Source organism: Sinohyriopsis cumingii, chromosome 14, assembly GCF_028554795.1.
Source record: "Sinohyriopsis cumingii isolate HCF-2022 chromosome 14, ASM2855479v2, whole genome shotgun sequence".
Taxonomy (NCBI): Eukaryota; Metazoa; Mollusca; class Bivalvia; order Unionida; family Unionidae; genus Sinohyriopsis; species Sinohyriopsis cumingii.
The window spans coordinates 23953762-23981607 of NC_142974.1; the positions used below are offsets into that span (position 1 = coordinate 23953762).

At 35.2% G+C, this 27846-nt stretch overlaps 1 protein-coding gene across 1 annotated transcript; it reads right to left on the bottom strand.

The window, feature by feature from the left end:
* Window positions 1-1191: 1191 nt before the first annotated feature.
* On the bottom strand, window positions 1192-25394 carry LOC149783426 (uncharacterized). Its single transcript, XM_089933112.1, has 6 exons — window positions 25278-25394; window positions 22434-22523; window positions 18624-18821; window positions 15594-15785; window positions 10705-10737; window positions 1192-2283 (listed from the first exon to the last, which is right to left on the bottom strand). The coding sequence occupies exons 2-6, from the start codon at window positions 22498-22500 to the stop codon at window positions 1418-1420; spliced, it is 1356 nt and encodes a 451-aa protein (XP_089789238.1). The 5' UTR covers window positions 22501-22523; window positions 25278-25394; the 3' UTR covers window positions 1192-1417.
* Between the last annotated feature and the right edge of the window lie 2452 nt (window positions 25395-27846).

The following is a 27846-nucleotide window of genomic DNA, read 5'->3' on the forward strand; positions in this document are numbered from 1 at the left end:
TTCATGTCGGAAATAATGTCATGTATGGTAGGAATTATTGCTATTCATGATTGTATTCAATACCAACAATAATTGTAATCAATGGCATCAATAATTGCAATAAATGTCATCAATGATTGTTTTCAATGTCATCGATGTTCGTAATCAATGTCATCAAATGTTGTAATCAATGTCATCAATGATTCTATTCAATGGTATCAATGTTTGTATTCAATATCATCAATGGCTGTAATCAATGTCATCAAAGATTGTAATTAATGTCATATATGATTGTGTTCAATGCCATCAATGGTTGTAATCAATGTCATCATTGATTGTAATCAATGTCATCAATGATTGTAATAAATATCATCAATGGTTGGAATCCATGTATTTTCCTCCTAGTCATTGCTCATCTGTTACAACATTCAAACATTTAGTTAGGTATTGTGATAAAAACACGTGTAATATGCAAAATGGTTGAAAGTAATCACAAATGATATGTTGATAATTAACTACAGCAAGTATCACTATGAAACAATGAAACTGCTTCTTTAATGATTCAAAATATAGTTTTGAGTGCACAATTTTCCGAAAGAACTATCTTTTAATATTCTTTTGACTACTTTTATTTGATTATTGTTAACATATTTGCTGAACTATTTGATTTATTAAATGTTTCCATTTTATCTCTAAAATGACTAGTTTTGTTTTTTGTTAATTTAGCGACACATATTTTCAAAACTGAGTAAATCTAGGTTGGCCGTCGGATTAATAACTTTCTGCGGGCAATAATTCGTCATGACTTTCTAGTTCAGTGTTTTTGATTTGAGTCTTTTTGGCGAGATGAGCATATTTGTCCCTCTAAGAGCTTATCATGTTCCAAATCATTCTATCTTAATTGATCTTCATTCCATATCAATAATTAGGACGTGAAAGTTTAAAAGCATCTTTAACTAGGCTCTGTCGTGATTTCCTAAATACAGCTTGGCTCAAATTGTATGTTGCTAATTGCAGTTGGGACTTCATAGTCCATATGTTTTGCTACTCGAATCTCGTGGATGTATTGGATTTCTTTATCTAATTTGGATGTCTTTAAGATGTTTAAAACTATAAGGACGGTAAGATAGCAACCATATAGTGAGACTATGTAATTTGATTTGATATACTAGCAGTGGTTGTTGGATTAAAAAGGAAGGAAAAAGTATCATGTTGTAATGACACATATCGATATATTTATTCAAAAGTCATAATTGGAAATGACCGAACAAGCGAACTGCGTTTGTCAGGTCTCATTTGTGGAGAGGCAATTAACATGTCACATATTTACAGCCAAATATTTACTGATGCCTATGTAGTGTTTTTCTAACAGCAAATTATTATCAGCAACATAATGTTGAATAGTGAATGATCGTTTAAAAGGTAACGTAATATTTTCTTAGTTATTGGGCACTTTACCAAGCACGATATGCTGTGACGCTAGGACGATAGTGGCGCCACTTTGATAATATGGTGCTGGAGCGATAGTGACACCACTTGGATGCTCTGGTGCTGGAGCGATAGTGACACCACCTTGATGCTCTGGTGCTGGAGCGATAGTGACACCACTTTGATGCTCTGGGGCTGGAGCGATAGTGACACCACTTTGATGACTTTGATGCTCTGGTGCTGGAGCGATAGTGACGCCACCTAGATGATCTGGTGCTGGGGCGATAGTGACACCACTTTGATGCTCCGATGTTGGGGCGATGGTGACACCACTTTGATGATTCGATGCTGGGGCGATAGTGACACCACTTTGATGGTCTGGTGCTGGGGCGTTAGTAACACTACTTTGATGGTCAGGTGCTGGTGGGGCGATAGTGACACCACTTCGATGCTCTGATGCTTGGGCGGTAGTGACGACACTTTGATGTTCTGGTGCTGGGGCGATAGTGACACCACTTTGATGCACTGGTGCTGTGACTACAGTAGCATCACTGTGATGCTCGGTTTGTGTGGCGATTGTAGAAGCATGAAGTTGTCCTTGTAGTGCAGTAATTGTAATGGATTGTCCTGGAATTGACGTTGGGGCAATTGTTACAGAAATGTGTTGTCCTGATAATGGGCTGATAGTAACTGAATTAGGTTGCCCTCGTATTGGGGAGACACTGACGTGACTTGGCTGATCAGAAGATGTGTCAATAGTAGCGGAACTTTGCCGTTGCGAAGACATAGTTGGAATGACGTAATTCTGTCGTTGAGATGATTGAATGACACTAGCGGTAGCTCCTTGTCCAAATATCGAAGAGGTAAATGAAGATTCTGTAATTAAAAGCATTATATTATATTATTTTAGTTTGTTTTATGTTTATTTAGTTAGTTTTCTTTGTATTTCATAGTCAGTTTGTCCATACGATGCATTATGGTAGAACGCAATGGAATAATTTGATTTACGTTTGGAACATAACGAACTTAGGGTAAGTGTATTCAATTAAAGTTGGGGGAAATTATGGGAAATACAGACTCGCCCACGTACTATCGAATTGTTCTAATGCCAGACGCTACCAAATGTTTTAACGACGCCTGCAGATTCCGATAACGTCTGTGCAATAATAAAGGATTATAATTTTCGTATTGTAAGCATAATTGTCCATGCGTGATTTATGAATGTTGCAAGTTAGTGAAAGCAATAATTCTATTGATAAATGATGAACTACACGAAATAAATACACGAATGGATGTTTATTCTTCGTTACAATGTTAGCATTTTTTGCCTTGTTCAATTTTGTATAATATTTATCACGGTATTATTTCGCACATTATAACTCCCAAATGTGCATGACTTAGATGAACTGTATGATTGTATCATATCTGATAGTAAAGGTTTGATCTCGAGCTTGCGTTCTTGCTGAATAGGTTTCGATAATATGGGACCTGGCCATGTTTAATATTAATCACTATGTATAAGACACATGTGGATGTAACTGGAAAGCAAGTTACGATAATATGGGACTTGGGCATGCGCAGGTTAATCGTGTGTGAATTGTTCATAAATCAATTAATACTGGGTTCGGTTGGGCACAGCCAATGTGAGATATTTTGCCCGAAAGGCTTTTCCGTTTGTATAGGAAGCTATCCGTAAAGTGGACAATTTCCTGACCAAATTTGTGTTGTAATATACATGTTGGACGTGTCCAAGATGAACCGGTCGAATCAAATGTATTTACCAACTGCCCGATATATATATATATATATATATATATATATATATATATATATATATATATATATGTATTTAAATTTGGAGTTATTCCAAGACCAGTTCAATGAACAACAACTCATTCTTTACTTACATCTCGAGCAGCTGAGATATAACGTAGCAATCTGGGTATCGTTCAGGACAAGGCTGACCAAACACTAATAACAAAGTATTTATTATCGCTATGTATTCAAATTGACTGGTTTTCTAACAAGATTCTTTAGGAATACTCTGTAAAATCTTATATAGGTAATACGAGAAAGTTAAGAATACTTTATACAAAATAGTGAAATAAAACAAACTGGAAGCAAAGACAATAACCAGAGTATCAAAACAATGGACTTCGGAAATGTAGCTAATCTATCTCACTACAGTAATACCTCGAACATTCGCGAGGTTAGGTTCCAGAACCAGTCGTGGATCAGGAGGAATCGCGACTGTTTGGTACGAGTCACTAAAAATGCAAATAAATGCTTATTTCTAGGGTTTAAACCCTAAATATGACCCAAATCATGTTCCCAAAGCACTTTAATTTCATTTAAAAGTTAGCTTAATACATTACCCTTAAAAAGAGAAATAAATGGTTGACGTAAAAATAGAGTACAGTATCGCCTAATGGGTATTTGCCACACTAGCGCATTTACAGTACGCTACTTGTATACATGTACTAATATTACCCCTATACTAATTCATTGGCTGCCATTTTCTTTTGCACTCACAGTAAGGTAAAACCAAGTAACGAAAGCTTGTACGTAGAGGCTACCAATGAAAATTTCGCGAATCCGTGAATTCGCGAATCCAGAAACGCGAATGCACGAGGTATTGCTGTATATCCAACTATAATAACATATCGGAGCAAACATTTACATTCTGGAGCACACATTTACATTCTTCTTCTGGCGCCAGAGGCCAATACTGTCTTTGTCATGGGACAAGGGTCAAAATTATAAACAAAATAGTGTTAGAAAATCACGTTGTTATGGTAGTTAACTTAAACATTTTTGACATTTATGTAGCTTAAAACATTTTTTTCTTTCTTTTCAAAATATTGTTTTAAAATTTCCAAGTGACTTCCCAAAGAGATGTATGTCTTTTTTTTTTTTTTAAAATATGTCCGCCACCATTCCACGCAGAACCCAACCCCATCCCCACACAGCCTACATGCAGAGCCAAAAGCCCCGCTTACATCTCTCTCCTGCTTATCACTTTAGTACATTTAAATATTTTAGACTTGCTATATTTGTTATAATGTTTTTACGGCCTTAGAGGCCCCGTGATACAAGTCACACAGGTATAAATTTTGAAATCATGAAATCATGAAAGGATAGCATAACATATGTGACGGTAATTCAATATTTTTGACACCTTTTAAGCAACAAGTTAATTTCAATCGTCGAAAACTTGCAATAGTGATAGTAGGAAGATATATATATATATATATATATATATATATATATATATATATATATATATATAGCGACGGCAGCAGAGAGCTGCTGCACTGCAACCAGTACAACATTCATCCTCGCAACACATTATATTGAAAGAGCCATTTGGTTAGAAATGTCATGTATAGGGCGTCATTTGTATCTGTTTATGTTGGAATAACTTAGGGAAGTTCTGCCTATAATTCGAACAGCACCTCATAAATACTACAGGAGCCCTCATTACATATACATGTACCTTCTTTAACAAATGACGCCATGTGCATGTCACTCGCCATCACTGTATTGATTATCGCGTCTGGATTTAAATAAATTACTTTTGATTGAAATATTATACATGTTTCTTTGTTCAAGTATATAAAAAAAGAGAACTTAAATTTACAAACATCTGCATACAAATCCATAATGGTAAGCTAATGATGTTGATATATGTTTAATCTTTGCAACGTACTTCAGCGTTGGACTGTGTTCTCTCCCATTTTCTGGTAATTTCTCCCATTCTACGCTGTATAAATTTGTCAAAATATTTTCTAAATGGTTTTAGATAGAAACGATAAAATTGTGTTTTGATTGTTTTTGTGGAATACTGTTTAATCTTAGTAGTCTTTGATTTTATTTTACATATTGCTGATGAAAATAAGAGTTATGTGGTCACTAAACACAATAATCGAAGAAGGAGCTGAACTAATGTAAAGTTCAAAATGCTGTGATGCCAATATCAAAGCCAAACATTCCTTCTCGATTGTTGAATAATTTCTTTGGTGCTTATTACTTTCTTAGAAAACTAGCACACTGGATGATTAATACTATTTTCGTCTTCTTAAATAAAAGCTGATACAACCCAAACATTACTTGCATCAACAGACTGTTTAAATGATTGGTTGAAATTTGGTGCTGAAAATACTAGCGCGCTTTTAAGTATGGCTTTAAACTTGTCAGAAGCCTTCTGATATTTTCAGTCTAAAGGAACTTGTTTTTATTGCTCAATACATTTGTCAGGGGTTCAGCAATTATAGACAAAATTTGAACAAAGTTACCGACAGTATCCGGCCATACCCGAAACTCGCTTCGGTTGCTTTTTATTTACAGGCACAGGGAATTCAGAGATAGCCTTGACCTTAACATCTATAGGATTAATTTATCCATGTCCCACGACTTGTCCTAGAAAAGTTACACCGCACGACGGAACTCACTTTCGGATAAATTGATCGTCAAACTTGCATATGTGCGTCTGTCAAAGAATTTCCGAACTGGTGCTAAATGTTCTTTCCAGGTGACATCATCGATGTAAGCATCACAATTGTCCAGACCAGATGTAATCATATTCATGAGACGTTGAAAAGAACCTGGCGAACCTTTCATTCCAAACGGCATTACTTGATACTGGTAAAGTCCATCTCAAGTCACAAATGCCGAAATTTCCTTTGCTCTTTCCGTAAGTGCAAATTGCCTAAATCCTTTCAGAAGGTCAATATTGGTGACATAATTGGCATTTACGATCTTATCAGTCCAGTTATCGATTCTTTGTAATGGAAATTAATCTGTTTTGTCACACTATTCACCTTCCTATAATCAGAGCACATGGAAAGTTTTGTCTGGTTTTGGAACAAGTATGCACAGTGAACTCCAGTCTATTTTACTGGGCTCTATAAAATCTTTCTCAGCAAATACTGAATTTCTTTTTCCAAGTATTCCTGTTTGAGAGGGTTCATCCTGTACGGGTGTTGTTTCACAGGTTTGTAATTTTCAGTTTCAGTGCCATAAACAGTTGTGTTTGTTCTTGTAGGAACATCTGGAAATAAGTGTTCATATTCAAATAATAACTGTTTAAGTTCGTTTCTTTCTTGCTCTTGCAAATGTGAAAGTTACTGGTCCTGAACGATCATTCATAATTTCAGAATTCCGAAGAGTTGTCACTTCTATATCAGTATAATCCGATGAGATTCCTTCAATTAAAGTTTCAGTGAGTGGGAAAGGTACAAGTAAATTAACTGCCTGTTTAACCTGGCTGGCTCTTTCAATATACTGCTACTCTTATGATTTATTTATATTCCAGGAGCACTAATATGATAATTTAACTCATTCATTTTCGTCTTTAACTTTGTATCTAAACTGGGGAAAAGTTTGAAGGATGGGCAAGAACGACAGAAACCAGATTCAACAATTCTCTCCATTTTAAATGTCAAACAATATTTTCATTTTTGACTTGAATTGCTGGAGGCCAAATTCAAGCATAATTAGCTGGAAAGATCCATACCTAAAATTTGACCCTTTACCCGATTGTACAGCTATGAGAAGTCCAAATTGAGTAGAAAGATATTATCAAAGCTTTTACAATTAGTTTGGATTTAATATTCCTCAAAGGAATTGCCTCTTGAAACCTTCTTGATGAACACATAACGGTCAAAAGGTATTGGTTACCTGACTTGGTCTTAGGTAAGGGATAACTACAACCTACCACGATTCTACTAAATCGTTTGTCAATGGCAGGTCTAGGCTGTAGATGAGATTTAGGCCTTTTCTATTTGACAAGTACGACAAGATCAACAGTATGTATCAATATTACCTTTGATTTTTAGCCAATCAAGTTGAGACACGATCTTGTGATAAGTCTTATTAATCCCTAAATTACCAGCCAAAGGAGTTACATAGGCCATACTGTTTCATGTCTGTAAGGGTTTGGAACTACTATTTAATTCTTCACTGACCATTCATCACCAGCAGGGACCTCGTGAGGTCTCCATTTTCTCATAAGAATTCTGTTTTTAATGAAATAAGAGACCGGAACTTTAGTGGATTCATTTTCACTAATGGTCCTTTGAAACAAACATTAATCTCGGGATAGTTTTCCTGTTAGGTGACAAGTGATTGTCGTGTGTCACCCTGATTAGAATAATAGGAATGAGTCGTTATAAGAGAAACACTGTAATCAATACCTTTTTGATTGATCCAAACAAGGAGTGAAAATGGTCTCATCAAAAGTCTGACCAATACATGTGTCAGCAAAAGGAATACTTTCCTTATCAACATCATTCTCAAGAGTTTTCTTTGCCATAGCTTTGATAACTGCACAAGCTGAACATAAATCAAGGATTTTGTTTAATTAGATTAACTTTCTGATCCAAGTAAAGCTTGTTAGTTACAAACGGATTAACCACAACCTTTTTATCCAGTTCGTATTGCCTATTAATAAATGAATGTCCTCGACGGGTAAAACACACACTTTGCTGCCTGTCGCGGGTCCTTAGACTACGTCTAATGACAACTTTACACAATGGAGAGAAACATTAACAAAGGTGCTGTCTACTCCCTGAATATGAACACTGTCGTTGGAAGAATATTTCTCAGAAAAAGGCAACGTATCTGACAATACAAGAATCTGATACGCTCCTGTGTCCCTTAAAATTGTAATAGGGATAGGATTGCATTTGCATTTGTGTTTCTGTCTCTCTTTCCTCTCTCTCTCTCTCTCTTCCTCCTAATATTGTAACTGCATTTGTTTTTCTTGTAACTGCATTTGTTTTTCTTGTAACTGCATTTGTCTTTCTTGTAACTGCATTTGTCTTTCTTATAAATGCATTTGTCTTTCTTGTAAATGCATTTGTTTTTCTTGTAACTGCATTTGTCTTTCTTGTAACTGCATTTGTCTTTCTTATAAACCATTTGTCTTTCTTGTAACTGCATTTGCTTTCTTGTAAATGCATTTGTTTTTCTTGTAACTGCATTTGTCTTTCTTGTAAATGCATTTGTTTTTCTTGTAACTGCATTTGTTTTTCTTGTAAATGCATTTGTCTTTCTTGTAACTGCATTTGTCTTTCTTGTAAATGCATTTGCTTTCTTGTAATTGCATTTGTTTTTCTTGTAACTGCATTTGTCTTACTTGTAACTGCATTTGTTTTTCTTGTAACTGCATTTGTTTTTCTTTTAACTGCATTTGTCCTTCTTGTAAATGCATTTGCTTTCTTGTAATTGCGTTTGTTTTTCTTGTAACTGCATTTGTTTTACTTGTAACTGCATTTGTTTTTCTTGTAACTGCGTTTGTTTTTCTTATAACTGCATTTGTCTTTCTTTCTCTTTTTCTTCTGCTTGTAATTCCATTTGTTCTTCTTCTTTCTCCAATTGCAACTGCATTTGTTTTTCTTCTTCATTCCTCAAATCCAATTCCATCTGGTATTTTAATTATGAATCTTTTCCTTATATGTCCAAGACTGGTACAGACTTACTGATCAAAACCAAAACACTTTTATCCTAAACATTCTTGTCTACCAAGTACTGGACCACGACATCTCTTTTTTAATTTCTCGCTTCGTTAAGGACGCCATTACCTCAGAAATATCATATTTGCTGGCACGTTGAATAATTAATCTTTTTTGAAAAGGTCTAATTGGTCCTGGGTAGGTCTTGAAAGAAAGGTATCCACTTTTGATGACATTTTAGAAAAACCTTGCCGATTTCACTAAAGCTTTCAAAAACTAGAAGAATACAAATGACAAAAAACAAATTTTTCTTAAATATTTTATGCAGAATTCAAAACTGTAAGGACGAGGTCCCTATTATTGTTTACTTAGTTAGGATCGAATTAGTAGCATACCCCTAATGGGTAGCAAACCAAAGCTCCCCTACCACCCAAACCCCTCATGGTGTCTCACAACCCCTCCATACAAGTTATACATATATTTATTAAGCCTAGTTGTTTTTTGTGTATTATTTGCTCGCATTCCATCATGATCTCAATTATGTATTCAATGACCTTAAAAATTGTGCTTTTGTCAAAATCTCCCTCTAGAAAGAGTGTATTATTCCTTGGGTGCCGTTCTCTTTTGCAGATATCTGTAATTAGGCGATAATAAACAGTAACAAAAGAAAGTGTGAAAACAACAAGCTTTGAAAAATGTAACAAATAATTTATTTCCCTGGAAAAACAGTAAAAATGAAAAAGAACTTACAGCTTTAAGAATCAAATCCAAAACTAATCCAAGAATAATTCAAGAATTAAATTTTAGAAGTCCTAGTAATCAAATATTCTAATAAATTCAAATTCGATTATCGCGGAAAGATCCAAAATGGAAGGCGATGACGTATACTGTAGTCAGTGTAGAGCTGATGTGTACAGTCATTTGTAAACTACAGAAAACAATATTCCGGTGTTTCAATTTCCGAACAAAATTTACATAAATCTCTTTGTCCAAGAATTCTATATGAGCACACAAATATTTCCAGGAAAAAGAATTACTCTTTTAGAATCCAAATAATGTGAATACATATTTACATATAATTCCAAGCTGCCACAACAGACACTCTCCAGTATAATGAAAAAATAAACACCTGAGAAATAGCTATGTAGACATCGGTATAAAACCTGACTACTGCGAAATGTCGGAAAACCCATAATTGCGAAATAGAGGCTGCTTACGTATACATTATCACGTAATCCTAGTATGACCTTGATAAAAAAAAAATCATTTTACTCAAGAATAAAAAAAAAATATTAATATTTGTTAATTTGTGTCAGTGATTTCTGAATCGAGGTCGGAAACTAGGTCAGAAGTAGAAACAGTATTTCAATTATTATTATTTATGAAAAGATTCAGGTCAAACTGTATTTTCTGGAAAATATCAAATTCCTAGTAAACAAAAATACATTACATTTACATGTAATTAAATAAAAATTTATAATAAAACTAACATTACAAACAGGCAAATAAATTAAATCAAATATATATAACAGCAGCATTCCGCCCATTTCATTTTTGGAAAACTTACGTCCATCTGCAATGGTCGTGTAAATGACCAGAAATGTTATATTAGGTGATCATCATAATCAAAATATTCCATAAAAAACGAGTATATTTATGAATTAAATGCCTTTTTTTGGCTACAAGTTTGTATTAAGTAAGTTATGTAAGCATGATGCAGTAGACGTTAATTTAATGTTCACAGTATTTTAATATTCGAGTTTGATTTGTTGCATGTCCTGGAATATGAAAACTACTAAATTTACATAACTTTAAAGCAAGAAGATAATTGATTTCTACTTACCAATATTGCCTAGTAGAAGACTCAAAATATATCCTGTAATAATAATAATAATAATAATAATTATTATTATTATTATTTATATTATTATTATTATTATTATTATTATCATCATTATACTCGTTATCATTATCATCATCAGACGAAGAAAACGTATAAGAAGAAGACCATACTCAGCCATTTATGACTGCTGCACTCCCACCTTCCGTACAATAAATACATAAGTTCCCACCCCACTAAGCTCAGAAAGGAGGAACAAAGTTCCAAATATATAAAATTATTGAGCGCAATTGCGGACCACCTTACCATGGCCTACTCTTTAAGGTACATATTTCAAATGTTATAGGAGGAACTGGACGACATCACCCACGCATCCACTCAAATCCTGTCAGGAAGAATGACGTAGCTCTCATTTTTATTTCCAAAAGCTTGGTAGTAAAGTTAGCAAGAAAACTAAAACCTCGGGATATTTTTAGCAAAGAATATATATTTGTTTCACCAATCAGATCAATATACACCTCTCCCTCGATAACTCGCACACAACGGGGTCCACAAACATAGACCGCACTATGAGCGAGGCACGAGTTACCGAGGAACCTCCAAAAATTGAAACAAGATCGCTTTGAAATCGAGAAAACTGGGGGGGGGGGACGAAGCGGCGTTAGGGAACTGGGCTGTTTATTGAATGAATCCTCATTTTACGATCACGTCGATACTAATTTATCAAAACACGCTTTTTCTAATGAATTTGTTTGTTATTCTGTTTAAATAACATTTATTTTAAAATTTCCAACATCTGAAAGATCGTTCAAACTGTTCAACAACCATCGCGCGAAAAACAATTGTATATTACGTCATTGGTTTTTGTTTTCTTGATAAGTCTTGTTTCTGAGGTTGTGTTTAGGGGGCGCTCACCAGTTAATATGAACTTTTGAGAGAGTGACTTTTGTAAGGTGAAGTAGTTCGCATTTAAAACATGCACAATGGAAAGAATGTTGGCATACCTCTATGCTACATTAATGCAATGTAGACGATATTTCTTTGGATATTGTACTTTTGGAAATTTTACATGATTTTAGCACACTGCTAACTAAAATGTACTGCTCCCTTGAGTTAAAATTCAGCCTGAATTAGTCTAAAGTATACTATACATAGCAGCTATTAAAATAGGGAAATGAATTTTGCCAGACTAGACAATACCAGCTTCTCAAAGTGCAATGAATGAATTACCAAATATATAAAATGTAAAAAAGTTATCGGCTCTTTTTTATACAATTTACCTCTGAAGTTCAAAAAGTAAAAATGACCAAGTAGAGCTAGCACTTTTTTGAAAGATGCACATCTGAAGTAAGGCCAAGCTGTATACTCTATAACCCATAGTATACCCATCAATCATACACCAAAATAAAGGGAATTAAAGGTTCTTTGAATTCTACCTAAGGTATACAAGGTCTTTTTAAATAGCTAGTATAACCAGTGAGGAGAGATAGGGAAATTCTTTTTCTCTAAAATGCAAAATACGAAACTGTAGAACGCCACCTTAATATTATCCTGCCAAGCCGGAAGTCCACTGAGCAGGGAACTAGACTAACTGTTGATACACCACCAAACAAGATTCCTTTCTTTAAAAACCACGCGACACTTATTTCGTGAGACAATCGTCTACGTCGAAACTCAATTTTTGTATTGTTCAATTAGTATAATATTGATGTCGTGATTTCATTGGAAGTAATTATGAAACTTCTTATCATCCTTGAGGATATGTCTAAGTGTCAGTTCAAAAATTCTTTGAAACTCCCTTGCCTATAATGGTCCGTATCTGTGAAATCCAGCTCTTTATTTTACCATCATTCATTTCGCTTGGCTGCCTTGTTATCTTTGACCACAGTTATGAAAGGGTCGGTTTAAAAAAAAAAAAAAAAAAAAAAAAAAAAAAAAAAAAAAACATTGGGGGGGGGGGAGGGAAGGAGGACACAAGACAGATCCCCCTTCACTTATCAAAAAAAATTAAAATATGTTTAATGTGTTGTTGTTTCCACCAGGTATGTTGTTTGTTTATTTTTTTAAAAAAGGATTTTGATTACAGATAACAATTTAGCAAATTTTGTTAGGGTATTTATGTCCTAGTGTTATCTATAGGATTGTTCACCCGAGTTCGCTTTCTATCACCTTACTCGAAATCCCTCCCCTGGGTTCTTAGTTGACCTTGGCTTGAGTTCTCCTACGTCCCGTGCGTGCTCTGTGTATATATACTAGATTTTTTGTGTGCTATATAGTTTTCCTGTAGGGACAGCACGACTTTTCAATTCATCCCAGTTGTCTTAATATATATTTTTATTTGAATATCACAGATCCATTTGATAATTTTGATACAATTAAGATATTTAAAATTTTAATTAATATTTTTGAATTTTGGCGAGTGAACGGTGTCCTACAGGTTTGTCATTGAAAAAAAAGCTATTGTTTTATATGCGTGTTGGTATGTGTCGTTCCTTGTATTAGCTGAATTTTAGAATGAGGCGGCTGTGCTCGAGTGGAGGTCCACACTTTCTTCATTTAAATGTGTTTCTCCCGACTCGAGTTTGGCCGCCTCTTTATTATTTAACCTATTAACCAAAAGATCCAAAAGGTTTTACAGAAATTTCCATATAAGGGAAAAGAACTATACAGAATGGGAGCTGTATCGTTAGATAGGAAAGGTATATAAGATTATTAGTTGCCAACTAGCCTATCCCTCTGTTTTTCTGTATGGTCTGTTAGTTGTCTACATGGGGTGATTTTCCCAGACTATTTCATGGGCCTGTCCACTTCGCGTAGAGCCATGTGACATAGCCCCATGACGTTATTGCCTCGTACTTTTCCCCACATAGATTCCCTGTCACATCCATTGGTTTCTTTTTCTTGATACTAATAAAATTTAATTACTTTTTAATTTAGGTCCGGGTTAAAAGATGGGGTGAAGGCTCCAGCCCGCACACTGGCAGTGGCGCACCCCTAATGGGTAACGAACCGAAGCTCCCTTACCATTCCCCATCACATTCCGTTTCTTTATTTCAGTAATTTTAAAATTTGAGATATTAACGATGGGATTTAAATTGGCTCTTAATTTGATCATTTTGGATGCTTAAAGAGAGTGAGAACACATGTATGAGTTGAGGGATGAGGTGGGGGCTTTGGCCGCACACTGGCAGTAGCACACCCCTAATGGGTAGCAAGCCAAAGCTCCCCCTCCCATCCCCCTCATGGTGTCTCACACCCCGTCCATACAAGTTATACATATATTTATTAAGCCTACTTGTTTATATGTATTATTTGCCCGCATGCCATCATGATCTCAATTATGTATTCAATGACCTTAAAAATTGTGCTTTTGTCAAAATCTCCATCTAGGAAGAGTATGTTATTCCTTCAGTACCGTTCTCTTTTGTAGATCTCTATAATTAATTGTATTATTTGGTCTTTCCTTTTTTCGCATTGTGTGATTACGTGGCTTTTAGTATATAAAAGCTCTTGAGCACAAAGGGCAATTTGATATTATTTTATCATAAGTCTCCTCAATGCAACAGCCCCATTATCTATGCATTGTGAAGGTATTTAAAATTAGGCTTCGTAATTTTATGGATTTGATTTGGGACAGTGCTGCCACACTCTTGGCCAATTAACCCCCGAGTTTTCTTGTTCTATTTTATATCTAATGTTTTTAGTGATTTCCCCCATTATTCAGTTATGTTTTTTCTTATTTTAATTCCACAAATTATTTATTTCTCTCTAAATTGAATTATGAGATCTTTAATATTCCAAAATGTTCTGGGTACCTCCAGTTTTTTATTATCTGATTATTTTTGTATATATCTGGTCTGTTTTTTAAAGGCTAAAACCGAACCAGTATATATGCATATATAGGGCTTGCCATGGAGTCTTTGGTTCTACATTTATCGTTTGGAATCTGTTCAGTATATTTGCGCATTTTAGTAGTAGTTGGATTGGTAGTGCTAACCCCTTCTACTTGATCAATACAGAGTTTCATTTATTATATAGTGTGTTTTAAAGCACATATAAAGTGTATTATTTCATTATCTATTTTATTCAATACTTTATTTTCTATATCTACTGATTTCATAATGTAGTTCATATTCGAGTAGAAATGTATTTTGGCCACTTGGGCCCTCTCCATGATGCATAATGGCGTTTGTGCCCAGATGTTTATATTTTTCTTTTCTCTTTTTACCGTTTTCGACGATAAAACGAGCGATGCATCAAAGATTCCGTTACCAATTTTGATCGCGATTTTCTTCAAGTTCAACAAATAGGGATCAATTTGTAGAGTAGTTTCTGGTTTAAAAAAAATGGGAGTCACTCATGACCTCGCGTTATAAGCGGGTTCGCGAGTTATCAGGGCGCGAGTTGTCCAGGGAGTGGTGGATGCCTTTACCGGTCATATCAATATCGATCATTACCAATCTTATCAATTGCCATCCTGTACTGATCATATCAGCATCGATCACCACAGGTCATATCAATATCGACCATAACCGCATGTAATACGTAATACACGTAAAGGTAATTTTTCCTCTTCTTTCTTCATTTCTTGTATCATGCCATTTATAATTTCAAATCATAAGTTCGGTTAGGGCAGCAAGTTTGTGTTGTAGGCATTTCAGTCAGATATATAACTCTCCGTAAGTCAAGCTTAGTCTTATACATACATACATACATACATACATACATACATACATACATACATACATACATAGATGATCGCAAATCTGAGTGATTGATGTTTCCACTAAAATCTGCATATTATATTAATATTATATATTTCTGTTATTGTTAAACCTATTGTGAGATTATTGTTGGTGTTGGAAGTTAACGATATATATGATTATAGTTACCGAGATTGAAATTACAATTCTTGTTGTTGTTGTTGTCAGTAGTAGTAGTAGTCGTCATAGCTTGTTTGTGCTGGGATGTAGCAGCTGGTGCCTCTTCCCCCTCATCATCAGTGTCACGTTGCAATTTCGACCTAATCAGCATGGATGCTTCTCTAGCCGAAAGAAATGGTAGGCTCCTTGTTAATGCTAATCCTGTAAAGGAGTTTATGGTAGGTTGAAATATGAAAGTGTCTTTAAACTAACAAAAAAACCGAAATAACAGAAATGTTCTTCGTCTATATGTGGGAGTCATTTTTCTTTAAAAAGAAGTTTATCAATTTCGTGTTGCTTGTGCGTAACACACTCTAAATTGCACCAAACATACAACCAGATTTTCTGTTGCGTTATGCGCTAGCAGACGGGAAGTTATGCTCTATAGTCTGCTTAGGGATAATGGCCTTGATCTGCCTGCGCACATTATTCCATCTGATCTGGGTAGTTAATATTCTCGGTTTTCACTGGAAAATATGTAGTATTTGGACAGGTTGCAGTGACAAACATTTCTCTTTTGTTGTTATTTTGGGTCTCTTTTTTTTCTCTTCTCCACACGGTGTATTTTCATTATTACAGAGAGTCCATTACTGGGTAAAGTGCACGAGCACACAAGTTTATAGAAGTCTATGTGACTTTCTCCCCATAAATACTACTACGCAGCAAATAAATGATTAGAAGTCTCCGTACACATTCACTCATGATAATGTTGTCCCCAGTACTAAAAGTCCTTTATTGGGCCTCTAATACTTGAAAGTAATATTAAAAATCTCTGTGTATATTGTTGCTCATAATTATATACTCCCAGTGCGAAAAGCCCATTATTGGACTTCTGATCCATCATAGGAATCTTTAGAAGTCTCTGTATAAAGTCACTCATGATAACGTACTTCCATTATTAGAAGCCATTACTGGGCCTACAATACATCACAACAATCTTTCGAAGTCTCTGTACATAGTCATTCATGATATTGTGCTCACCAGTCTCTTTTGATTTTCCTGAAGAACAAAGTACACGGTGGGAAATTGGAATTCTTCACTTGGTAACAACTGCAGCAACCCACAATCACTTGATGTTATACACCGTCAGCTCATACTCCTAGTAGACAGTCAATGTCATCTAATGCGATGATCAGTAGAAAAGGGTTTAAAAAAACTTAAGTAAAGGGTACTAACATCGGTGGTAAACTTTCACAGAAGGAGTACTAACATGGATGGGACACTTCTTCAGCAAGGAGTAATAACATGAGCGGGACAATTCTTCATTAAGGAGTTAAAACATTGCTGGGACACTCCCCTAGCAAGGAGTACTAACATGGGTGTGACATTTCCGATCAAAGGAGTACTAACATGGGTGTGACACTTACGATCAAATTAGTACTAACATGGGTGGGACCCCTGCCAGGCAAGGAGTAACAACTTGGGATGGACACTTATTCTACAAGAAGTAATAATATGATGAGACAGTTCCCAAGCTAGAAGTAATACGATGGTTGGGACATTTCCCAAGAAAGGAGTAATAACATGGCTGGGACACTACCCCAGCAAGGACTAATAACAAAGGTGGGACTCTTCTGGTTCTACGTAATACAAATGCTGATGCAAGTGAAATTAAAAGCTCGTAATCAAAACAGATTTTTTTAAATATAAGTTTTCGCTATATTGGGCGTATTAGATCTTCATTTAGAAAGATATATTGTACACGGTAGCTGAGCCATATAGTATGCGATAAATGAGGGATGCCAAAGCCCATGTATACCACGTAATACCTAACGTAAATACATAACCATCATCCTTTCTACCGACATACCTATGCACCTAATTGAGCACCTCCATTTTGTGGACTTACAAGTATATATTTGTATATGCGTTACATAAAGAGTGTTTTGAAGATTGTTGCGAACCATTCGTCAGTTCAGTAAACTCTGTTTGATATAAAATGACGTTATTGCACACGCCCAAATATTAACCACTCCTTACTCTTGGTTAAGAAACATAGGCAAGATTTCTGTGATTGGACACAAGATTGGAGCGTACTTCAGAACAATGTTCTCTTTCAGCTGGGTTACTGACGGAAACATTACAATTTTGTGTAAAATGCTTTATTAAAGAATTAAATAAGGAAATACCTTTCATGCAAATATTTGCCGTGACTGTTTCACTTAGAACCGTTTTCTGTTTCAGTGAAGGGTGTCACAAAATACATAACACAACTGGTTCCCTGGTCTGACCAATACAATTTGTCCATGATTGGATTCAGCATATACTTGTATATTATTGCAAAGGTCAGCCGTATGGTTGATTTGTTCCACTAGCATACGACCATAACGCCTGTTTTAGATGTGCCTTTACTCGTGATTTTTAAGACTTTGACCTGTACACTCCTTTAATGTATAGTTTTGTCATGTCGGAGTTTTGTATATATGCCTTACGTTTGGTAGTCAAACGTTACTAACTTCGATTATGCATGTTTTGTTTTCTTAATTTTTTTTTTTTTTTATGTTCGATTCATACTACAATACAAATAAGGGTTCAATGTATGGAGTAGTCTAACTTGAATGTTAATGATATTGGATACTAACCTTCTAATGAATTATTACCCGTAATTTACGCGGAGACAAGTTATGTATACATTATCTGGTCCATATCTAAGCATATTGAACATTAGTAACCGATTTAGCCATCATGCTCAGTCATATATATATATATATATATATATATATATATATATATATATATATATATATATATATATATATATTACCTAATTTAGTGCCTCAATCAGATAGCCAGATATGTAGCAATTAGTTCTGTGCAGGCGAATTCTTATGTCTTTTACAAAGTTCTTGTATAAAGAGCGATTTAGATCTTATACCTGAGTGATTGATGTTGCCACTAAAATCTACATATTATATAATATTATATATTTTTGTTTTTGTTAAACCTATTGTGAAATTATTGTTGGTGTTGGAAGTTAATGATATGTATGATAGCAATTACCGAGATTGAAATTACAATTCTCGTTGTAGTTGTTGTTGTTGCTAGTAGGAGAAGTAGTAGTCGTAGCTTGTTTGTGCTGGAATGTAGCAGCTGGTGCCTCTTCCCCCTCATCATCAGTGTCACGTTGCAAGTTCGACCTAATCAGCATAGATGCTTCTCTAGCCGAAAGAAATGGTAGGCTCCGTGTTAATGCTAGGCCTGTAAAGGAGTTTATGGTAGGTTGAAATATAAAAGTGTCTTTAAACTAACAAAAAAAATTAAAAAAAATAAAAAGAAGAGAAATGTTCTTAGCATATATATGGAAGTCATTTTTCTTCAAAAAGATATTGATCAAAGTCGTGTTGCTTATGCGTAACACACTCTTAATTGCACGAAACATACAACCAGATTTTCTGTCGTATTATGCGCTAGCAGATGGAAAGCTATGCTCTGTAGTCTGCTTAGGGATTATGGCCATTATCTGCCTGCACACATTATTCCGTCCCGTCTGGGTAGTTTATACTCTCGGTTTTCACTTGTAAATATGCAAGATTTGTACAGTTATAAATGACAAAACATTTCTCTTTTGTTATTACTTTGGGATTTGGATTTTTTCTCCACACGGTGTATTTTCAGTACTAAAGATTCCATTAGTGGGTAAAGTGCACGAGCACAAAATTTTATAAACGTCTCAGTGAATTTCTCCCGATAAATACTCCTACACAGCAAATAAATCCTTAGATGTCTCCGTACATAGTCACTCATGATAATGAGGTCTCCAGTACTTAAAGCCCTTCCATGGGCCTCTAATACTTGGCAGTAATAGTAAGAAATCTCTGTATATAGTCACTCATAATTATGTACTCCCAGTACTAAAAGCCCATTACTTGACCTCCGATACATCACAACAATCTTTCGAAGTCTCTGTATACAGCCAATCATGATATTGTACTCCCCAGTCACTTTGGGTTTTCCTGAATAATAAAGTGCACAGTTGGAAAATAGAATTCTTCACTTGGTAACAATTGTAGTAAACTTTTCCAGCCAGCAACGCACAACCATTGGATAGTTTACACCGTCAGTTCATACTCCTAGTAGACAGGCAATGTCATATACTGCGATGATCAGTAGAAAAAGGGAACAATACCTCAGTAAAGAGTACTAACATGAGTGGGACACTTCCACAGCAAGGAGTAATAGCATGGGTGGGACACTTCTTTCACAAGGATTAATAACATGGGTGTGACTATTCCCCAGCAAGGAATACTAACATGGGTGGGACACTTTCCAATCAAGGAGTAATAATATGGGTTGGACACTTCTTCAGCAAGGAGTTATACCATTGGTGTGAAACTTCCAAGCAAGGAGTGCTAACATGGGTTGGACACTCCCGCAGCAAGGAATACTAACATGAGTGGGACACTTCACAATCAAGGAGTACTAGCATGGATGGGACCCCAGCCAAGCAAGGAGTAATACAATAGGTGTGACATTTCTTCAGCAAACAGTAATAACATGGGTGGGACACTTCTCAAGCGAGGAGTAAAAACATGGTGATACATTTCTTCAGCAAGGAGTAATAACATGGTGGAACACTTCATAAACAAGAAATTATAACGTGGGTGGGACACTCCCCCAGCAAGGGGTAATAACATTGGTGGGACTCTTCCCCACATACTCGACTTATGGTTCTACGGAATACAAATGCTGAAGCAAGTGAAATAAAAGGTGCGTAATCAAAATAGAAATTTATGAATATAATTTGTCGTGTAATTGGCGTATCAGATCTACATTTACAAAGATATATTGTACGTGGTATCTTAGCCATATAGCATGCGATAAATGAGGGATGCCAACGTACATGTCTACCACGATAATACCTAACGTATATATATATATATATATATATATATATATATATATATATATATATATATATATATATATCATCATTTCTACCGCCCTACCTATGTACCTGACTGAGCATCTCCATTTTGGTTACTTACAAGTACATGTTTGTATATCCGATACATAGACTGTTTCGAAGATTGTAGCCAAGTATTCGTCAGTTCTAACTGCCAAGCGAGGAGTACTAACGTGGGTGGGGCACTTCCCAAACAATGAATAACGTTATTGCACACGCCCAAATTTTAAGCACTCCTTACTCTCGGTTAAGAAAACAAGGCAGGATGATTGTACTTGTACACAAGATTGGAGCATACCTTCAGAACAAAGTTCTATATTAGCTCGGTTACTGAACGAAACATGTTACAATTTTCAGTAAAATGCTTTATTAAAGAATTAAATAAGGAAATTCATTTTATGCAAATATTTGTCCTAACTGTTTCACTCAGAGCCGTTTTCTGTCTCAGTGAAGGGTGTCACAAAATACATCACACAACTGGTTCCCTGGTCAGACCAATAAAATTGGTCCCTGACTGGATTCAGCATATACGTGTATATTCTTGCAACGGTGAACCGTATGGTTGATTTGTTCCAGTAGCACACCTCCCAAACGCAGTTTTAGATATGCCTTATAAGGCTTTCACCTTTACACTCCTTTCATTTATATTTTTGTCATGTCGGAACTATGTATACATGCCTCACGTTTGGTAGTCAAGCGTTACTTACTTCGTGTTTGCATGTTTTGTTTTCTTAATTTTTTTTTGTTACGTTCGACTCATACAACATTACAAATAAGGATTCAATGTATGGCGTAGTCTAACTTGAAACTAAATGATATTGGATACTAACCTTCTAATGAAATATTACCCTTAGTTTACCCGAAGACAAGTTATGTATACATTATCTGGTCCATCTCTAAGCATATCGAACTTAAGTAACCGCTTTAGCCATCAAGAGGTATAAACGTAACAAGAAAAGAAGTGCAAGGTATCCAATTAATTTTTTTTATTAGATTACACCACCAGTTGGCGCCTCCATTATCTATTCTTGTCATTTTTGGCACATGGCCTTTGCTTGTAACTGCGTCATTTATCTCGTTTTATATAATTTGTATTACAGCGAAAACCTTTGGATTATCATCTTTCCAGCGACATGTAACAAGAAAATATTCCTCGATATTTTCGAATACAGCATATCCAGCTATTATGTGTACTTAAATATTTCCAGACCGACTTACAGTGCCTTTCTACCATACTTCAATTTGATCTTCACAAGTGAACCCTAGAAACCTAAGTAAAACTTACGGATTTTGTGATGTATGTTAAAAAGTATTGATGCCTACTTACTTTAGGTATACTTCCACTTATTAAATAATATTCCTTATTGACCTGTATACAAGTTGTATCCACAGAATAGCAATAAATAGCGCTGATGTGTAATGCATCTCCTTGTCAGGACATATGTTGCTCGTCTAAAATCGTAAGTGGTATAAACCGCGTATACACTGATATGCTGTAGCTTTTTACCACGGTTATCTCGATCTACGCTATTCGATTTTGGGTTCGCGTTTTAAGTAAAATACCAGGGTGTACCAAATTTAAGATTTCATGTCTACAAAAGAAAGATTTCGTGGACAAAAAAGTCCACAATACCATTTGTGTTAATTTATTGACTGCAACGGTTTCATTTAATTATCTTTCTTCGCCTAACCTAATTCTCATCTTCAGACAGTCATTTTTCATCGTACCCACCCTTCAAATAGTCATTGTTTACATTACTCACCCAAGAAATATTCTCTTTTCATATTACTCATTCCGAAACGAGAAATCAAATGGCCTGGCACACAATGTTCCGATTTCATTATTACGTAACCTTCAAAATTTAAATGTAAATCCTGTGTTTTTCTTTGCAGAGAATCGATATTACCTGACTGATCGGCTTTTGTAATACTCAGTGCCATTAGCAGCACTATACAACGAATTCCTGTCTTCATCCTTGTATGTTTTATTGTATTATCTGAAAAACAAAGAATATATATATATATATATATATATATATATATATATATATATATATATATATATATGGGGGGTGGGGGGGTGTAGAATATATGTAAAATGTGTATAGTATGTACACTGTATCAGTGATAAACCATTCGTTGTATAAAGTTTTCATTAAACGAAACTTGGCAAGCCTTGTTTCCTTTTCATGAAATATATATACAAGAAATGGTATATCATTCATACAGCGTTCGTACCATACATACATTTTCTTTATATCACATACAAATACACAGATATGCCCTTTGAATGGATTTGAGAGTGATTACAGGCAATTCTGTACTGATTAAGCGAATGAGCTCCTCACATACCTGCCGAGTGTGTCCGCTATAAAATGTAATTCTAAACCTTTTGTGGTGATTCACGATCACCTTTGAATATTAATAAGTTGATTGTTTTATTTTTTGAGGTTCTATTTTGGTACATTGATTAAATCAGTATAAGACACACTTATGATTTAAATATGCAAAGTGGTTTTAATGAAGAATATAGAGCACTACAAACACTGAACACTCAGCCATTCACGTACCGCCGCATGGAAATAAGTGTTGGGTAGAACTAAGCGAAATGACGAACCAACAAAAGATAATTAAAATATTTAATACATTTACAGTTTATATAAGTCATTATTCTACTTTAATTAACATTATTACCGACCTTAAAATTGCTTCTGTCTGTCTGTATGTATGTTATTCTCTCTCTCTCTCTCTCTCTCTCTCTTGGTCGGTTTGACTCAACTTTTACCGTTCTTCATAAATTCAGAGACAACATTGTATGACGCAAGCGAAAATTCAAGAGAAAATTCTCCTCGATCGTCCTTTCATGGATTTTCGCCCGTATTTTGCTATGATGGTCCAGATAGAGAAAGAGGCGGCCTTCGAACGTGTTCTTATTTAGTTAATTATAATCGATTTTCAGAACATTATAACAGGTTTAAGAACAAGCAACAACAAGTCATTAAATAAATTACAGTATGTGTGCATTGTAAATAAGAAATTTTATTGTATAATGTCGACAGTCGAGTGCAACTTTGCATCATTGATTATATGAACACTATAGACACATCTCAAGGAAAGTGTGTACCTACCGTTACGACGAACAATGTTCTTTTCGGTGACTTAGTGTAAGTTCAGTTTCAAGGTTGTCATACAGCCCAAATTATTTATCTCTCTCACTCCAGATTTCTGCGTTGTTTGTCCCTTATGAATGAATGCATAATATTGAAGAGGGGAACTGATTGCAGAAAAGATTCTGATGCAATTGTATACCATATTAAATTCATTTAGAAAACGGGGATTATTAATACTTTGTATCGTTATTTTCATACGGCACTAATGATTAATGAGTGGAAACCCTTCATTGTTATATAATCATCAGCACACAGTTGCAGGGATGTTAATATATGCGAAATAGTGCGCCAATGAGCGGATCGCAATTTGACATACCAATAGTACTGATATATCAAACTGCGTTATACCAACACCTTAAAAGCGATGTACATACATACATACATACAAACATACATACATACATACATGAATGCATGCATGCACGCACGCACGCACGCACACACACACACACACACATACATACATACATACATACATACATAAATACATACTTACATAGTTTTACACTTTCATATCGTTTGAAAAGGATGGCATTGTCTAGGAAAAGTACGAATTATATTCCTTTAAGACCTTATGTTAAATCTCTCTCAGGATCGACGTCATTAATTCCATCTAATCGATATGATGCAAGGTTTCATCTTTTATATACATAATTACAAAGTGTCCCATAAGTCATTGTCTCTTCTTCGAGATAGAATAGCTCACAAAATCCAATGCGTGTGTATGTGTGTGTGTGTGTGTGTGTGTAACTTATTGACTGCATCCTTATACTAAATTCTACCTTTTAAAGCATTTCAGTAAATAGTGGTTACATAAAACGGGGATCATTCTGCATACTGTTGTGTGCATTTATCACGCAAATTTCAATTTGTAGAAAATACAAAAATTAAGGTTATGACCATTTTTAATCTAGGTACCTAAGGGAGAAAATCGCACAGAAAGTTTCACGAGTATATCTCACAAAATATGTTGCTGTCTATGCTGAAGAGATTCATATCTATGTCAATTACAAAGGGCAATATAATCCGTTAAGCAAGACCGCCATTTATATTCATTATCAGAATATTATTACCATTGAACGAATTCTCCGACACACGTAGTCACTGACGTTAAAGTATGTGTTATTGAACACTGTGCTACAAAGCAAAGCTATGTCATTGTGACACATGCTTATTACTTCAAGTAGTAAAAATATTTTCCATGGATTAGTTTTCTTCACAGGTGTCCCAAACTCTTTGTCTGCAGTAGACAGTCCCGAAAAAAAATTGTATGCATATATTATAATCTACTTATGACAGTCCCTGAAAATTATACGAGTACAAAACTTCGAAGTAAAAATCTAAATTCCAGCTGATATCGCCATTACCCTCCCATGTCGAAATAAATATCATTGAGAACTGATGGTTTTGCAGAGTCTAATGAGTTCTTGCAGTATGATTATGAGAAATGTGGCTGTCAAAAAGAAAAAGTCCATAGCTACGAAGTTTTTCCTGATAAATGCATGTTTTCATATCACGATTAAATACAAAATTGCAAGAAACAAAATACGCTTTAAGTCATAGCATACAATTAATGATTACCTTATTACCAATATACAAATAAGCCCAGTTTGGGATCCCGTGTTACCAATACCGTTTCTCGTCCTCAATTAATCAGGAGAAACTGCCAATGTAACCTTGACACCCACGTACACTATGTTGATCATCTGTTATCAGTGGACACGATGAAGAACTAGTTTAAACTAGCTTATCATTTTAGGGATATGCGTGCCCAGTGTCAAATGAAAACACTAACACAACGAACAAACACAAAACAATAGCAATTAACACAACACAACGTAATAGTACAAACTCAACATGTTCTACGTTGTTTTGATTGTTTGGGGGTTTTGTTTTGTTTTTGCCGTTTGAGTTTATTTTTTGTTTGGATTTGTTTCTTTCTCAAATATGTAGAAATATAAGTTAATATATTTAGGAACGGCCTAGACTATAAGGTGTAAGAAGACTGATACCTCTTTAACATAATGTTACAAAAGCATAAGAATTAATTTGTATTTCATAATGAAGGAAGTAATTAGTCTTGAAACAAGCAAAACACAAAATGCAGCTAGAATCGCTGTGGGGTGAGATGCAACTGATGGTAACAGTGCCATGTACTGAACTCAGAAATTACATTTTCCCCAATTAGATGGTAAATCTGTTTTGCTTTAGAGAAAAAAGATACAACCCACCTTTGAGGTGATGGCAATGGTAAGTATGAAATTATTGCTGTAGGTTTAAGTCCCCTATATTATTAACTACAATTTGTCAGCACACGATAGGCTATGCATGACGACTAATATAACTGGTTGAGGAAGAACATGGTAAAACACGGGTACAAAACACCTACTCAAGGAAATCTACAGGCAAGCTTTCTCACATGCCCACTTTGGCCGGACCCTAGGTTCGAACGCACGCGGACAGGGTTGAGATGGCAGAGACATGTAAAGGCGAGAGGCTTAGACCACTCGACCACCGGTGGCTCATAAGTGTGAAATAACTACGCAATTACAAACTCTACCTTAGCTATAGCATTGATGACGACAACAGTATAAAATACAGGCAGTTCAAAACAATTTCAGCTGTTTCCAAGAAAAGCTTTAACTTTCCCATTATGGCACCATGTGGAACAGCCTCTCTGAAAACTTGATCAGACTAACCATTTTTGAATCTTTCTAGCAGTTCTTTGCCAAATTCAGTATTTAATGTCAGAAACCCCATTTTTCTATTGCTTTTAAAAATTATAAAGCGGAATATCAAATGCACAAATGTCTACTTCCAGTTTCGATTATTTTCAACTCCATCAGTACGCACATGACAGACGTGGCGTACCAAACTATAATTATAACCATTAGGTATGTCCATCTCGATACAATGATTATTATACATGCACCTCAACCAATAATAAGTATCATGTTTTTGGAGATATTTGTTCCGACGGCATCTCTGCTCAAAGTACAAATTCTAATTGTACACGCCAAGGTTATGAGGTCTCTCCCACGGACTCGGGAATAACTAATAAATCTGTCTTCATTCCTATAACGACTGAGAAAAATTTAAACTGTACATCCTTTGGTCTGAAAAAGAAAGTTTTGCAACTTATCAATATCAATGTAAGACACATCTTACCAAAAATCGATGAACTAAGACTAACGATACAAAATGAACCCAACCTTGCAATAACTGGACTATGCGAAACGTTTCTAGATTGTAATGTACCTGACAGTGCTATCTCTATTAGCAACTTTTCTTTGGAAAGACGAGATCGACCACAAGGCATAGGAGGAGAGATAGTCATGTACGTTTCAAATAACTTAACATACAAGAGAAGAACAGATTTTGAAAATTCTACTATCGAATCAATATGGATCGAGTTAAGTTTCCTCAATAGCAAATCACTCTATATCTGCTCAGCATACCGACCCCCAAACTCCCTCTCCTCATGGACTGACCAATTTGAACACGAGTTAGAAGCTACTTTATCTTCCAACAATGAAGTAATTATCATGGGAGACTTTAATATTGACCTCATCTCTGATACTAACGCTAAATGGCTACATATGATACAACTACACGACCTTACACAGGTAATATATGCTCCAACAAGAGTAACAGCCTGTACTTGTACTCTGATCGACCACATCTATACTACCCATCCAACCAATCTCTACGAGATAAACGTACCATGTTTCCCTATTAGTGATCACTATCCTATATGTGCAACTCGTAAGCAACAGAGCGCAAAAAAAAAAACAACTTACACTCCTACATGCAGTACAGATGTTTCAAAAACTTTTCTGAAAATGAATTTCTCTCCGAACTATCACAAAACATTAACGCAATATATTTCCCTAACATAGACCCAGATTATGACTTGTCTAACTGGAATCACTGTTTTCTTACTATCCTAAATAAACACGCCCCCATACGCATCAAGAGAAATAAACGATCAAAACAACCAGAATGGTATACTAATGAAATCGCAGAGGCGCAAAGAAAACGAAACTACTACTATAAAATAAAGACTTCACAAACTATCGTTTATGGCGAAACAAAGTCAAATCAATCATTGTAAAACACAAAGGCTCCTTTTTCAAAGAAGCCATCACAT

Bases quoted from the DNA above. Each gene is read 5' to 3' on its own strand.
- LOC149783426 (XM_089933112.1), bottom strand. From the start codon at position 22,500: ATGAAGACAGGAATTCGTTGTATAGTGCTGCTAATGGCACTGAGTATT. The intron at 18,822-22,433 runs GTAATATCGATT...ACTCCTTTACAG, and splicing joins TACAAAAGCCGATCAGTCAG to GCCTAGCATTAACACGGAGC. The intron at 10,738-15,593 runs GTAACTATAATC...TTATTATTACAG, and splicing joins GAATTGTAATTTCAATCTCG to GATATATTTTGAGTCTTCTA.